At 40.8% G+C, this 16,936-nt stretch overlaps 1 protein-coding gene across 1 annotated transcript in view; it reads right to left on the bottom strand.

Annotated features, from left to right (window-relative positions):
• Positions 1–16,936, bottom strand: part of Tex14 (testis expressed 14, intercellular bridge forming factor) — a 99,012-nt gene that overhangs the window by 16,258 nt on the left and 65,818 nt on the right. Inside the window, exons 14-21 of the mRNA XM_060388406.1 lie at positions 16,299–16,405; positions 13,972–14,060; positions 12,545–12,826; positions 12,157–12,165; positions 9,813–9,904; positions 6,551–6,617; positions 2,960–3,041; positions 1,479–1,562 (exon numbers count right to left, since the gene is read on the bottom strand). Of these exons, the coding sequence (XP_060244389.1) occupies positions 1,479–1,562; positions 2,960–3,041; positions 6,551–6,617; positions 9,813–9,904; positions 12,157–12,165; positions 12,545–12,826; positions 13,972–14,060; positions 16,299–16,405 (812 nt within the window). The remainder of the gene's footprint in view (positions 1–1,478; positions 1,563–2,959; positions 3,042–6,550; positions 6,618–9,812; positions 9,905–12,156; positions 12,166–12,544; positions 12,827–13,971; positions 14,061–16,298; positions 16,406–16,936) is intronic.

Below are 16,936 nucleotides of genomic sequence, written 5' to 3' on the forward strand. Positions count from 1 at the left end.
TCCAGCAGTTCTGAAGCTAAGGGAGGAGGACTGCCATGACTTCAAGACCATCCTATGCTACACAGTTTGAAACCAATCTCAACTAGATTGCAAGACTCAATCTTTTGTTGTTGTTTGTGTTTGATTTTTGAGACAGGGTTTCTCTGTGTAGCCTCGACTGTCCTGGACTTTGTAGACCAGGCTGGCCTTGAACTCACAGCAATCTGCCTGTGCTGCCCAGAGTACTGAAATTATAGGCCTGTACCACTCTGCCTGGCTGCAGAACTCAATCTTAAAAGAAAAAAAAAGGGGGGGGGAATAAAAAATAAATCTGATATTTGATGATATATTTAGAAAAACAGAATAATGCATTTCTGATAAGAACTTCTTTTATTGTGAAACTTATCACAACCACAGCTGGCCTTCAGCTTATGATCTTGCTGCTTTAGGCTCCTTAATGTTGGGATTGCAGGTATGTACCACCATGTCCTGCTCTGCTTTTAGAGTATATTCTTGATAGAAATCAGTACTTGTCAATAAATTAGAGACTATCTTAAAGAAAATATTAAGTATTTTTAAGCTGGGTGGTAGTGGCACATACCTTTAATCCCAGCACTAGGAAGGCATAGGCAAGTGGATCTCTGAGTTTGAGGCCAGCCTGGTCTACAGAGTGAGTTCCAGCACAGCCAGAGTGACAGAGAGAAACCCTGTCTTGAACAAACAAACCAAAAAACCCCACAAAATAAAAAAACAACAACAAACAAACAAACAAACAAAAACAGGAAAAAATATCTTTAAAAGTAAGGCTAGAGAGATGGCTTAGCAGGTTTAATTCCCAGAATCAACATGATAGCTCATAACCATTTTTAACTCCAGTTCCAGGGGAATCCAAAGTCATCCTTGGGTACTATAGACAAGTGATATACGTACTTACATACAAAACACTAGTACAAATAAAATAAAATGTAGTAAAGGCATCTAATAACAATAACAATAAATGGAAGGAATACAGAGTCCTACAAACAAGGAAATATTTCCATAAAACCTAGGCTATACGCAGAGACTCATACTCCAACCAAGTACCATGCATGGAGATAACCTTGAACCCCTGCACAGATGTAGCCCATGGCAGTTTAGTGTCCCAAGTGGGTTACATAGTAATGGGAAGAGGGACTGCCTCTGACATAAACTGATGGGCCTGCTCTTTAATTACCTCCTCCTGAGGGGGGAGCAGCCTTACCAGGCCACAGAAGATGACAATGCTGCCACTCCTGATGAGATCTGATAGACTAAGATCAGAAGGAAGGAGAGGAGGACCTCCCCTATCAGTGGACTTGGGGAAATACATGCGTGAAGAAGGGAGTGGGAAGGTGGGAACGGGAGGGGAAGAGGGAGGGGCTTATGGGGGGGATACAAAGTGAATAAAGTGTAATTAATAAAAATAAAAAAACAAAACCTAGACTATAAAAGTATCCTTAGCTACTCTTTGGTGGCCATACATGTCTTTCTCTTTTGGTTCCTTTGGTGGATCGTCTAGTGTCTCTTCTTGCTCATCTAATGTGTCTTCTTGTTCATCTTCAGCACTGTGAGAGAAAAAGTAAGAAATTGAGTTCCTTGTCAGTCACATACATTAACATGGTACCAGTTCACCAGCCTAGGTATGAAAGGAAATGGAAAAAAAAAATCACGAAATTCAGAAGCAGAAAGTATGGGTTCTAATTCTGGTTCCAATGCTATCTAGCATAAGTTCTTTGGCCTGTCTGGTCTCAATTCCTCTTCACGGATTGGACAAATACTTTCAAAGGGTGATCCCAGCTCTGAAATAGGCCAGATGGTCTATATGTCAGAGAACAAGCTCCTTAGAATGCCAACAGAGCACAAGAACTTTACTGGGAGGCAGACACTGGAACAAAGGGCTTTAGCAACTGTTAAGACAGTTTCCTGGTATAGAGCACCCAGAGAGGTTTGCACCAAGAAATGCCAGAAGAGACACTAAAGACAAATGACCCATTTCTACTTCAACCAATGCCTAAGCATCAAGTTCAGTTCTCAAGGGATAATAACTGTAAGCAGATCCCACAATAAATCTTTCCTAAGTCTTTACACACTCGTTTCTCTCTGTAGACCAGGCTGACCTTGAACTCAGAGACCCTCCTGCCTCTGCCCCGAGTGCTAGTGCTGGAGTTACAAATGTGAGCCTGTACCATGTCCAGCACGTTTTGTGTAGATGTACTATAGTCTTATCATTCACAGTGAGGCATCTGGGTTTCCATTTGGGGAGTATTACAAATCAATTTACTATATATATTCATACACATGTTTTGTGATGATTTAAGAGTTCATTTCTTGAGAACATTCAGAAGTATATATATATATTTGTTGTTGTTGTTTTTTTTTTTTTTTTTTTGAGACAGGGTTTCTCTATGTAGCCTGGCTGTCCTGGAACTAGTTCTGTAGACCAGGCTGGTCTCAAATTCACAGAGATCCACCTGCCTCCGCCTCCCAAATGCTGGGATTAAAGGTGTACAGCACTACCAACACCTAGCTTATTACTTTAATTCCTATGTCAATATCATCCCAATTTTATTCTTTTTTTTTTGAGACAATATATCCTTGCCTGTTCTGGATCTTGCTATGTAGACATGCTGCCCTTGAACTTATAGTTCTGGCATTAAAGGCCTATGCTACCAGGCTTGGCTTTATCATTCCTATTTTGAAGATGTGACAACAGAGAAGCAGAGACCTACAACCAAAGTCATATGGATGGAATGTCAAAAGCCAGGATCTGAATGAAAATACTGATTCCTTTCATTACCTATTCAATTTTGCTGAACAAGTCCTAATACTTTTACGTTACTTAGAGCTAATTTGTATGATAGAGGGTAATGCACTGGAAGGCAAGCAATACATAAATCTAATCACTTTAACCAATGAACATTGCCTCTGAGCCTGAAACTAAATAAGAAAATTACAGTCATACCATTGAGTAGCTTGGAACTGAGGCTCGGAAAAAATCTCAGCATTCTTTCCAAAGATTTTCATTATTTTCAACTTTTCTTCAACTGAAATGATAAATCAAATGTATTTTTACTTTAATCCCAGCACTTGAGAGGCAGAGACAGGCAGATCTCCGAGTTTGAGGCTAGCCTGGTTTACATCAAGTTCCAGGACAGCCATAGCTACATAGTAAGACCCTGTCTCAAAAAATAAATAGATCATCATCATCTGGGTTGGGCTTTAAGATACCTCAGCAGGCCGAAGCGCTTGGCTGGAAGCTGTACAGTCTAAATCAGGTCTCTGGATCCCACAAGGTAGCAGGAGAGAAACAACTAGGAGTTGTCTTTGGGTTTCCACACGCATGCCATGTACATGTGCAAGCTCAGTGGGGAGAGCTACATCCCAACACAGAATACAACCACCCTATTTACTAGCCTTTTGGATATAACAGTTGTTTCTGGAAACAAATCCTATTTTGTCTTTTCAAGGCAAACTGACTCTCTTCTTATAAACAGACAGCAGGGGGCGCTGACGCTAAGAACTGTTTGTTCACTTGAGATTCTATGTCCACAGTGATTGGGGTCAGGGATTTAGCTCAGCGGTAGAGCACTTGAGTAAAACCCTGCATTAGGTCCTCAACTCCAGGCGGTTGAAAGAAAGATCACTAACTAGGGATTCCCCAACAGCCAACAAACTGTGCCTCTTAGCTATCACCACTGTCTAAAAGAGAGGTGAGCAGAAAGTGGGCAAGTCCTGAAAAGACAGCTAGACAATCTTTTGTTTTCTAGGTATCAAGTGTCTGATGTTAGCCTTCCCCGGTTCTCTGTAAGAAGCTTCTCAAGCCTGTAGGCAAATAGACCGGTATTCATTTTCCTTTCCATAGTTACATAGTCCTACAGAAAAAGCAGCCGACTGACTGCAAATGCTCATGATTACCCCACTCCTAACATCCAAGTGGCTGGTGGGCATCAGGAAGGTCCACCAGAACAGTGTCACCTGTCGCAGGCAAGAAGAACCTCTGAAACCCAACTAGTAAAGAAACGTTGGGGCTGGGATTCCTCTTCCTGTGACATTCCTTTAAACAGACAAACATCAAGAAAGCATAAACTAATAACAATAATTTACATGAGGTTGGACAAGGCGATACAGAGTCAGTGGCTGAACAGGGAGAGAACCAGCAGGCATCCCGTTGTACTTCTGCTACAATAGGAAGGGGTGGATAGCCCTTAAATGGAAGGAGGAACAGAGAATGGCTGCAAGAATGGAATTTTCATATACTTTAGATGTTTGCGTGCAACTGGTCCTGGTTTTCTGCTCTGTCCTACCATTCTTCATCGAACAGAACATTCCTACCACACCCACAGGAAGTGATCATGAGTAGAGACTGTAAGAAAAGATGGATGTCTCTAAATGCTGGGGCCTTTTAATATACATATCCTGAATCCTGAGAAAGTAATTTCATCTAAAAGCTTACAGCTGGGTTTCAGCACCAGGAACTGAACCCAGGGACTCACCCATGACAGGCAAATTCTACAAAGCTACATACTGCCTTTTACTTGCTATTACTTTCATATCACCATCTCCAGCTTTGCATGTGTGTTCCTGCTATGTATATAGCTGCATGTGCATGAAGAAGCCAGAGGTCAGCTTCAGCTGTTGTTCTCAGGAGCTATCCACCTTTTTTGAGACAGGGTCACTCACTGGGCCCCAGATCTAGCTTTAACTCTGGATTAAAAATACACAGATGCATATGCCACGAGGGCACATTATGCAACTTTTAAAAGCATCTATAGCAGAACCAACAGTTCACTCCCCCACCTGCTGGTTCAACGTTCCTTCCCTATGTAACAGAAAGTTCTTTCTGGGTTACACAGAGATCAAGGGCTGCTGGTCGGGGCACAGTGGTGAAAGTGTGCAACTCTAGTACTCAGAAGGCTGATGCAGGGAGACCATGAGTTGAGAGTCAACCGGGGGCCATCTGTGAAACTCTGTCATTAAAGGAGACAGGGGAACATGAAAAATGGCTCAGAAGGTAAAGACACTTGCTGGCAAGCCTATTAACCCGAGTTAGAATCCCAAGATCTACATAGCGGAAGTAGAGAACTGACTTCCACAAACTATCTTCTGACATCAATGTAGAAACTAAGGAAGTTTTAAAGAAGAGACTCTCTCAGACAAGCCTAAACCGGTAATTCTTAAGTTTGTCTTATTTCTGAGTCTCTCATGCTTAAGTCTGTATTAAAATAACTTTAATAAAATCCTAAGTCTGCTTTCAAAGAGAAAAAAAAAAGAACAAATGAACCAAAGACTATTGGAATATTAAGTCAAATCTGCAAAGTTGGCTGTTACTAACTTTTTACAATACTAAGCAAATTGATAAAATTGCCAAAACATGAAATCAGTCTAGACAGCTATTAACAGATGAATGAATAAAGAAAGTGTATTGTGTATACATAATGAAACTTTATTCAGATATAAAGAATAAAATTGTTTTTTGTAGAAAAACAGACTTGCTTGAGAGATGGCTCAGTGGTTAAAAGCTCTGTCTGCTCTTCCAGAGGTCCTGAGTTCAATTCCCAGCAACCACATGGTGGCTCATAGCCATCTGTACCCTCTACTGCCCTCTTCTGGCCTGCAGATGTACACGCACATAGAGCATTGAAAATAAATAAAATCTTTAAAAAAAAGAAAAACAGACTTGAAGATCATATTAAGCAGACTAAGTTAGACTCAGAAAGATAAAAAATGTGTATTTTATCTCATATGCAGAATCTAGAGTTTAAAAGTGTTTATGTTATGAAAATAGAAGGGGGACTATATAGGAAAAGGGGACTACTGAGAATGCCTGAGAGAATAAGAGGGAGTAACAAGGGATTGACTACAAGCTGAGTATAAATGGTATAAAAGAAACTAAGCAAAGGAAAACGATGGTGGCATTCTGGCTTCTAGGGTGAATAAAGGACCAGTAATTACGTTCAAGTTTTTGTGCTGTCAAAAACCCAGCTCTGCGGCTTATGTAAACCCCTCAGGTTGCTCAAGAATGATAACCATGAACCTGCTGTGTGCCATCAAGGGATCCACAATTCGGTAAACACACACTGCTTACTGTACCACAGAAATACAAAGGTTATAAATAACAAAATAACTGGCTACCAGGAGGCTGGTAAGGAGGAAAGAATTCACTCCTTTTATTTTTAATCTTTATTTTTATGTGTATGGGTGTTTTGCCTGCATGTTATGTCTGTGCACCGAGTGCACGCAGTGCCTGTGGAGGCCAGAAGAGGGCATCAGATACCGTGGGACTGGAGCTGTAGACAGTTGCAAGCTGTGAGTACTAAGAATTGGACCCAGGTCTTCTAGAAGAGTATCCAGTGCTCTTAAGGGCTGAGTCATTCTCCAGGCGCACAAAGGATTTGTTCTAATGGGGGGAGGTCACTGAGCCTTGCTTGGTTTTCTCATCTGGAAACTGAAAAGCCTAAACAAAGTTATTTCTAAGGAGCCACCTACCTAAACGCCTGTAATCCAACATAAAATGAAGGCAAGGATTCCCAAAGAGATCTGCCCTAGGGCTTACCATAGCCTTGAGATTGCACAAAAGAACTCTGGATCCCTTCAAAGTCCTCTTCTATGGGACTTGAGGTCTATAAAATAAAAGCAAAGAAAATAGGTTGTGAAAGCAAAGACATTTTCAAAAAAATTAAAGAGAATTTGATATTTTTGTATTGTTGTTCTGGTGCTGGGCATAAGAACCAGGGCCTTCAATGGGAATTTGACCATGTCTCAGTGAGTATATGGGCAATACAAATTTGACTTTTTTCTTTTTCTTCTTCCTCTTTTTGGGAAGAGGGGAACACTTAAGAGGACTGTGAAGTGAGTGTAATAGAGGTTCATGGTATAAAGTTTCCAAATAATTAATAAAAATATTATTTAAACAAAAAAAAAAAACCAAACTTGGGCCTCATGCATGCCCTCTTGATGTTCTTAAACCTTGAGAAGTATAGAAAAAGAACATTTTTCCAGACACTATTGTGCTCTGTGGTCCTTTCAACAAGTCCTCCTTCCACCTCCACTGTGCAGAGGAATATTGTGACCTCACTGCTTCCAACCACTATCCCTTGTTCAGTGTTCTAACCAAGATGCTATGGTTGTCTGAGGTCTATCTGAAAAAGCAAAGGAGATTGAAAACAGCCTGATATACAGATTTCAATGAAGTGAGGCACAAGAACGGTGATTTCTTTGAGGGAAAGCAGTGACTGGAAGGGAGAGCAAGGAAGCTCTCTGGGTACGAGCAATCCTCAGCCTCCCAACCTGGCGGCTGGCTGTGTAAGCGGGTCTGGTTTGCAATAATTCATAAGCGAAACTTTGCACTTTTGTTTTAATAATGCAAATGCTTTATTTAACAGCTGCAGGCCATCCCATGGGTTAAGTGGTGGATATGCAGGACTCAGAAGCAAGATCAGAACAACCTCTGAGCCTCTCTTTCTGATTCCAATAGGATGAGCACATCATCCTCTTAACAGTGCCTTTGACATTTCTGATGATGGAGCAGCTGGTGTCATCTACCAATTCCACAGGTACCTGTGTGTACTCTCCCTGCGAACCAGGCCTGCCCAGCACTTTGGTTTGTTTCTCATATTTACTGCTGAACCTTTACATCTAATTCTCTTGCCACTAAAACTTGCTGACTGCACTTTACCCCTTACAAATGTACATGTCACAGCAAGGACATAGGAACCAGGCAGTGTGCTGGTTGAAAAAAGCATTTTGAAAAAAGTACAAGAGCTGGAGATATGGCTCAGAGGTTAAGAGCACTGGCAGACTGCAACACACCTGACCCTGTGTGCATGAAGGCAACGAAGACACCTGACCTGCAAGAGTACCTTACTGTGTCTTGGTTTCTTAGAACAGAAAGGTTACTTAATCCCTTTAGATCATACGGACTGATCTAACAATGGGAAAAATGATTTTAAATTGTTATTTACTGCAAACAAATTCTTCTACAGCTGGATGCGTGCAATGTTAATAATGGGCTTATCCAAAACAACCAGGAGTCTAACACTGCCCTAAGCTGGCTCTCCTTGTCTATTTAAACATTCACCCTCCTGGAGGGAAGAGACAGTGTAAAATAGTACAAGAGAATGATAGTACTGAGTTTCAACATTTCATTTGCAAAAGGGAAAGGAATTAAATAATCTTTCTGCTCTAAAATTCTAAGTGAGAAGAGTAGACCCAGGCAATTAAAGATGAGACCAAACTGAAACACTTTGATCCCTCAGGAGTATGACATATTCCATGTGCTGGTGCTGTCTTATACATGAGGTCTTGGCTATTTGTGCTGGCTCAAGCTTGGACTCCTCTCTGTAAACTTTGTAAACCCCCAAGGCAAGAATAGGCCCAGGCCCTGTCTTGAATACTTCCTTAAGTAATTTTCTAACGGCTGTGATTGTCATTGCCAGATCCCACCCTATAAGAAAAATCCCACGAATCTCTGCACAGGAAAATCCACCAATCCCTGAGCTCCCCCAAACTCAGGACTTGAAATCTCACACTGAAAATCTCTCCCCTTAAGAAATCCTATGTAAGTTCTGCCTACTGTTCAGTTCCCTCTGTCTTTTCCCAAGGAGCAGTGACAGCCATCCCTGGATTTGTCCCTCCAAACCCTGGATTTGTCCCTACCAATAAATCTCTATGAGATTTTATGCTTGGTGTGACTCTCATTAAAAGAAGCCAAGAAGGGGCTGGCCCCTGAGCTCAGCCAGAGGTTATCTTCCTCTATGAACTGCAAAGCTGAGAAACAGGAGCAGAGAAGCAGAGAAGTAGAGCTGTTACACTGTAGCACTCCAATCAGCCAAGAATATCCTCCCTCCTGGCTGCCATGCCTCTACTGAGAAGACTTCCTCTCAGAGCTGTGTGGTTCCTGGGACCCCATGTCTCAGGATGCCCTTCCATTGGGACACTGTCCCACCTCAGAGCTGTGTGGCTCCTGAGCTCCTGAGTCCCAGGATACCTTTCTGTTTGAGCAGGAATGCCAGCATGAGAACACTGTGGCTGATTAGAATTTGAGGCTAAAGACAAGTGAGGGTGTCTTGGTTTTTAAGACGACAGTGCAATCTCAAGAGTGAGCTATAAAAAGCAGTGAGTCCCTCATGCACTTGGGTCCTGATCACTGTGTGGCCGCACACCTGTTCTTCTCCAGCTCGAACAGAGGTCCTTTAGGATACTGCAGGTAATGTCCTTGGACACTGCTCTTGCCACACCCTTCCAAACCTCCCTACACACTTCAGAGCCACTTTCTTCCGTCTCTCTTGTCAAAACGAAATTCCTCACACAATCGTGGCCTCCTCAAACCATCCTCATTCCCTGACATAAGCCTCTCCAAGGAAATCAATTTGGGCTTATGAAATGGCTCAGCTCAGTACGTAAAAGCCCTTGCCATATAACTCTAATAAACTGAAGTTTGATCTCCAGAACCCACACAAAAGTGAAAGGAGAGAATTGACTCTAAAATGTCCCCTTGCCATGGCACACATATGCACCATCACATACACAATGACAAGTTTTCTGAAACCTCACATTTTATCACTATTATATTTTTATGCTCAACAGTTATCTGTCTTCCCACCCTTTTAGGTTTTTGGTTTTAGAGCTTTTTCGAGACAAGCTCTTGGCTGACCTTAAATGCTGTCAGTATTCTTTAAGTCACTGTAGCCCTGTGTAGTTAGTTAGTATAATGTAATTTGCATAGTTAACGTTTTGGTGACATAATACACAACAACTCAGGTCTACTTTATTAGATCCTTGCCTGCATCTTGGTTCTGCCATGCTGTATTACTTACACTGTAAAACTTCTCAGTACCCAGAGACATGTCACAGCTTGCTTGCGAGGCTTCACTATGCTCTGGCTGCTCATGGTCTATGAAGAATATATCTAGTGATCACGACACAATCAGGAACATGATCATTCAGTGACATTCATGTAGAAGAAAAGGGGAAAAGTAACATTAGAATAGAGATGTAAACATATTCTGCAAAGAACAGCCAAATTCTCTAAGTTGTATAGGTAGACACTGTTAATTAAGCCTGGTCCCAAAATGTAGCCCTAGAACATCCAGCCATTTTTACCACCCATTCAACAGCAACTGTTTGTTTTTGTTTAGTTGGTTTTATTTGTTTGTTTGTTTTTGAGACAGGATTTCTCTGTGTAGCCCTGGCTGTCCTGGAGCATACTCTGTAGACTAGGCTGCCCTCAAACTTAGAGATCTGCTTCCCAATGCTGGGATTAAAGGCATGCACCATTACTGCCCAGCAAATAGCAATTAAGAAAAAAAAAAGATTTATTTATTATTTATACAGTGTTCTTCCTGCATGTATGCATGCACACCAGAAGAGGGCACCAAATTTCATTATAAATGGTTATGTGCCACAAAGTGGTTGCTGGGAATTGAACTCAGGACCTTTGGAAGTACAGCCAGTGTTCTTAATCTCTGAGCCATCTCTCCAGGCCAAACAGTAATTCTTGATGAAAAATAGATTCTAAATAGCAAAAACCCAAGCAATTGGTTTTCCTGTGTTATTTATTGTTGCTGGTTGGTTGGTCTGGTTTTCTAGGTCAGGGTTTCATGTAGCCCAGGAAAGCCTGAACTTGCTATGTAGCTGAGGATAACTGTACTTCTGATTTTCCTGTCTCCATCTCCCATCTCCCAAGTGTTGAGATTATAGGTGTATGCTACTCTTTGCAGCTTTTCTTTCTTTTCTATTTTTTGTGTATGTGTGATATATGTACATATATACATGCACATGTAGGTACACATGTGTGCATGCAGAGGCCAGAGATGGATGCTGGGTATTTTCCTCTATCCCCCTCCACATTTTCTTTTGAGATAGTCTCTTGGTAGGCCGGGTACTCACAGATTGCATGAGTTATGTCTCCAGTTTGGTTTCTAGGACTAGGGTTACAGATGCTGATAATCATCTTTGAACTTTACTTAGGTTCTGGGAATCTGAATTCAAGCTTCACTCTTGCACAGCAGGTACGTTACCTTCTGACCCATATCCTCTGCATTCATATTCTCTCTCTGATAGTACAGAGAGGAAGCCAATGGATTTTTTATAATCTAACTGTTAATTTTAGATGTTTTTTTTCTTTGACTTCAACAGCTACAAAATTATCTGATGATTTAACTGTATGATGACAATTATGATGACAGTAAATGCCATATGAACTCACAATAAGTTTATTTCCAGTTCAGAATGCAATGCAAAGAGAAAAAAAAAAAAGCAGTCTGGATATGGCATACTCCTGCAATACCAGCACTCAAAAGACTAAGGGAGCAGGATAGCAAGTTCCAGGCGAGCCTGGGATACACAATAAGGGCCTGTCTCAAAAACAAAGAGACAGGGGACTGTCTCTGACATGAACTCAGTGGCTGGCTCTTTGACCTCCCCTGACCCACCCACTCAGGGGGAGGAGCAGCCTTGCTAAGCCACAGAGGAGGACACTGCAGCCAGTCCTGATGAAACCTGATAAGCTAGGGTCAGATGGAAACAGAGGGGGACCTCCCCTATCAGTGAATTTAGAGAGGGGCAGAGAGGAGATGAGGAACAGAGGGTGGGATTGGGAAGGAATGAGAGAGGGGGCTACAGATAGGATATAAAGTAATTAATATAAAAAAATAAAAATTTAAAATAAAAAAGGGAAAAAAAGTCTTCCTGTCATAGAAGTTGTTCCAGTACAGTCACTTGTATTTTCATTTTATTTTATGTTTTAATTACAAATAATAAAAATGAAACAACAACAACAAAGAAACATTCTGTAGGGAATGATGGCCTACCTTCACCCTCAGGTAAGAAACATTTGATTCCTTACTAGGTTAGACCCAGGACCAAGGTCAGCACTCGGGCATTATTTTACTTACTTTGGACAAAGGGACCTTGTTTCAGTAATAGACCTTTGAACACAAGGTTCTCAGAAAAGGAGGAGTGTTGTGGGTTATTAATATTTACTATTGATTTAACTTTTGGTTAAGCAGCGGTTATTCCTATTCCTAAACCAGCTGTGTAAGCAAATCATCACACACAGGCTAGGATTTATTTAATTAACCTAGAGCACTCCGTCCTAAACCTCCTAGCCCGCAGTTTCCTACCATTCAGATTCCACCCATTATACTTGCTTTTAATCACATCTTAGGTCTGGTTCCATCTTTCCTCATGGTTCCAAGTCCCCTCCTGCCAACCTCTGCTCCTACTCTTCCCCCTGGCTTTCTTCTCCTCCGCTCCAGACTAGGATGTCCCACCCTATTCTCCATTGCACAGCACAGGCTGGTTGTTTTAATTCACAATATAGAGAACAAATGGTGGCATGTTTACACAAACTTGAGAGAGGTGATGCTTAAAATAAGCATCACAATGCAGTGTCCGGATTGAAATAAGATAGTGGGGTAGAGAAATCAGCTTTGAATATTATACCAACAGAGGAGACAGGACCTAGCAAAGGCAATGTTCTAGAAGTGCACATATTATGAGAGCTGATAGACAGATCACTTAACCCAACCCCTCCAAGTGAACTTACTCGTGAAGCTCTGAAGGCCTGGCTGGCTGTTAGGCTTGTTCTTGTCACAGACACTGTTGTCCACTTTGTCAAACTTCTTATTTCCTGGTGGCTCACCGTTTTCCCTTTGATTTTCTACAACGTGCTGCCATGCTGCGCTTTTGGAACCTCTAATTGGGGGCCGTGGCAAAGGAATGCTCTCATTTTCAACCTTCCTCTCAAAAGGCAAACTACTCTGAGGGCTCCAAGGAGGCACTAGGAGTTTCCCAGAAACTGCTTTCTCCGCCATCTCTTTTACTGCCACTGGGCACAAGAGAAAGGAGCATTAAGACATCACTGCAAATAGCAGTAACAGAAGTTTTCAACCTTAAAAGATATACTATTTTTAACCATATTGTAACAATAATTGTTTTGGTACAGTTTCATCATCCTTATCTTTCTTTTTTGCCTTTCAGGGGAGAGAATGATCACTATGACAGACTATAAGAAACTCATATTATTACCCAAAACAATAGCCTATGCTGCTAAAATCTAGTAGCAAGCAGTAGAGAACTTGCATATGGGGCTTCTTGGTGACTTAATAAGAAAAACATCTGAAATTCCATGGTTTAGTCACCATCTGCCTAACCTTTCCAGACTACACTGAGGATACACACTAAGTAAGCCATAACAAAAAGGTATTACAGAATATATGAGAGAAACATGGCATGATTTTACATTTTAATAATATTTATGGGGTAAATATACTGTGTATTATTTTACTACATTATACAATATACATCTATACAGATGATAGAAATATTTCCTACAATCTAAAAATAGAAAAGCATTTTCCTTCTATAGTGTGTAATTAGAAGAGCTGTGCTTTTATTATAGAATGGCCTTGTAGAAGAAAAACGTATGTGTGTGAGGGAGAACAAGTGTTATGATTCTAAACAATGAAACCTATGTATATGTAAGAGATACCAAACAAGTGCTGGTGGTGTTGCTTGGTTGTAGAGTGCTTGTGCAGTGTACACATGCCCTAGGTTCAGTCCCAGAACCATAAGACAAAACAAACAGAACTAATGATAACCAAGAATTAGAAAATCCCTTCTTCAGCTGTGCATAGTGGTGCATGCCTATACCCCAAACACTCACGGGAATCGTGAATTTAAGGCCAGCCTGAGCTACATAGTGAGATCCTGTCTCAAATAAATAAACAAGCAAACAAATAAATATTATCTTTAAAAAACAAGCCCATTGCCAGGCACAGTAGTGCACGCCTGTAATCCCAGCACTAAGAAAGGCAGAGGCAGGTGGATCTCTGTGAGTTCAAGGCCAGCCTGGTCTACAAAGTGAGTCCAGGACAGCCAAAGCTACACAGAGAAACCCTGTCTCGAAACAAAACAAAACAAAAAAACAAAACCCCAAAAAGACTAAAAACAAACCCATGACTTCATACTCACTTTTCCATTTGAAACGTGCCTCTCTGTCATCTTCATTATTTCTTGACTTTGTATTATAGATTTTTGATGACACAGAGTCCATACTGATCCTAAGTTGCATCATTTAGGGTAGGAGTGAGGTAGATCAAATAAAATCTGTTCAAGTTCCTAACAGAATTCAAAGCTTCCCCCACCCCCACCCCGCCAGCCCCAGCACCCAGAGTGCTCCCCACTGAGTCCTGGAGATGCAGTGACTCCTCCTTACCACCAGAGAGCACTATATGCCCTATCATCAGACTAGGACCCTCTACCTGGCAGAGCCCAGTTGAGGACTGGGTGACCCCCGTCTCCATGAAGGTGCACTATTCAGCTGAGCAACTCTTCGCTTGGATCCTTGACTTCCTAGACCCTTCCTGGCTAATAAATTAGAAGGCTGGACTACAAGATCTCTACATGTTTTTTTAAAATTAATTTCAAAATTCACAATTCATGACTCTTGGGAGATTTCCAGAAATAGAAGAAACTGACAATTTAAATAGTTTCATCTGACAGTCTCTGTCCTTTGCTGTTACCAACTCCACCTGCCCCAAGTGAGGCAAATCACAAGTGACAGACAATTCATGCGAAAGTTCTGCTTCTGAATTTCTATCAAAGTTCTCTGGCGCCAACCACATCAGTGACAGCACAATAAGTAGGTCGTAAAACAAGGATCTTACAGGCACACATGACCTGAAGAACAGAGTTTCTCTGTTTGCTAGGACACCTGTCTTGCATTACTGAAATTACAGTCTCTCTGGACCAAGCTTCTGTATCTGGAAATTAGAGCAACCTTCCTTCCTCTAAATATCCCACCATTACAGCCATTTTGCCAGTTATTAAAATAACTCCTCAAGGCTGGGCGTGGTGGCACAAGGCAGGGTGGGCAGACCTTTATGAAGTCCAGGCTAGCAGGACTACATGGTGAAACCCTGTAGAATAATATACAATGCAAATAATAACACTTGTAACAATGAACAAAATAACTCTTCACGTGCTTGTGATCTGTGGCACACCTAGGAAATCATTGTTGTTCAGAATGCACTACTACCCAGCTGGACCAGAAAGGAGAGATCAGATCTGACCAGCTGCTTTCAAGAGCTTTTTATCAACAACTATTAAGAATCTTTAAAATGTTCAAAGCCTGTAACCTAATAATTCTGCTCCTGGGAATCTGCCCTAAATACTTAACCAAAAATATAGAAAAAAACTGTATGTATATATGTATTTTAGAGAATATGTATATGTGTTAGAGAATACATGTATGTATATGTATGTATGTACATATATGTATTTCTATATATGTATATATGTATTTTAGAGAATCTTACTATGTAGCCCAGGGTGGCATCTACCCTGGTGGTGCTGAGATTACAGGCATGTGACATTATAACTTACTTCCAGCATCTTTTTAATATGTGTGAGTGTTTTGCCTGCACATATATCTGTGCCCCACGTGTGCCCAGTGCCTGCAGAGGCCAGAAGACGGCACTGGAGTCACAGACAGTTATGAGCTGCCATATGGTTGCTGGAAATTGAACTTGCTCTCTGTGATGAGAGCAGCCAGTGCTTTTTTTAACTACTGAGCCATTTCTCCAGCCCTCTTTTTTATTTTGTTTGGTTTGTTTGGTTTTAGACAGGGTCTCGCTGTAGATCTGCCTGATCTGGAACTTACCATGTAGACCATGCTGTCTGTAAACTGCCTCTACCTCCAAAATGCTGGGATCTACACTCATGCCACTATGCTGTATTTTTGCATATTTTTATTATATTTTCATTAACTTGGGAAGGAGTGTAGTGGTGCGTGCACACATGGACACACACACATGGACACACACACAGACTAAGTGTAAAGGTCTGGAGGTAACTCGGTGGTTAAGAACCACTCTTGCAGAGCACCGAGGCTCAGTTCCCAGAAACAACACAGTGGCTAAGGAACATCTTTAACTCCATTTCTAGGGAACCTAAGGGTACTGCACATGTGGTACACACATACAAAGGACAAAACACCCACATTCATAAAATAAAAATAAATATATTTAAAAATTAATATAATCCAGAATGATGGCATAACACCTTTAATCCTAAAACTTGGAAGACAGAGGCAGGCAGAGCGTTGTTTGATAACAATCTGATCTACATTTTGCTTGTGATGTCTCCTGTAAGTTTCCATTACAATCTATTTCTGCACTGTTTTTACTCATTATTCACAATCCATTTGTCACTTAACAGTTGAAGATCAGTAAGTGGTCTAAGGCATATATATAAACATAAATAAATATAAATATAAAAAGCAGTAACTGTTAACCCACCTTCTACTGTTTTGGTTTGTAGTTCTTTCAAAACTCTCCTTTGTTTCTTGAGTGAATGGGATTTGTCCACCTGTGTTCTGCCTCCCAGGACCACAAAGAGTTGGCAGCTTAAAAAAACAAAAAACAAAAAACAAAAAAAAAAACACACACAGGTTTCAGTGTGCTTTGGGTGGGGAGAATTATTCTTTTCATCCTCATATTGTATTTTCAAAATCATGTTTGCTAAGCGTATAAGAAATAAGACCAATTATGATTATTTTACCTTGCATGTTTCATACCTAATAACCTATCTATTACCTAAAGGGGTTTTACTAAAAAATGTGGAGTCCAAGAACCCAGCCCAGACAGAGTTGCAAGTAGAAATTAAGAGACAAAATAGAAATCAGAAACTTGAGCGCAGTTAAATAAAAAAGTCCTCTAATTCTGTTTCACCATCCAGAAAAAGAAAGTAATACCTATCAACAGAGTGCTCTTAAAATAAAATGTAATAGAAGTTACAATACTTTGGAAATAATAAAAAATAATAAAAGCCCTTGTCTTTCATTCAAAAGAGACACACTTATTTATCCCAACTTTTACTTCACTTTAACATACTTAGGTAATTATTATTTCCTAGCTTGTACCAACAAATCTGGAGG

This window comes from Meriones unguiculatus, chromosome 7, assembly GCF_030254825.1.
Source record: "Meriones unguiculatus strain TT.TT164.6M chromosome 7, Bangor_MerUng_6.1, whole genome shotgun sequence".
In the NCBI taxonomy this organism is placed as follows: Eukaryota; Metazoa; Chordata; class Mammalia; order Rodentia; family Muridae; genus Meriones; species Meriones unguiculatus.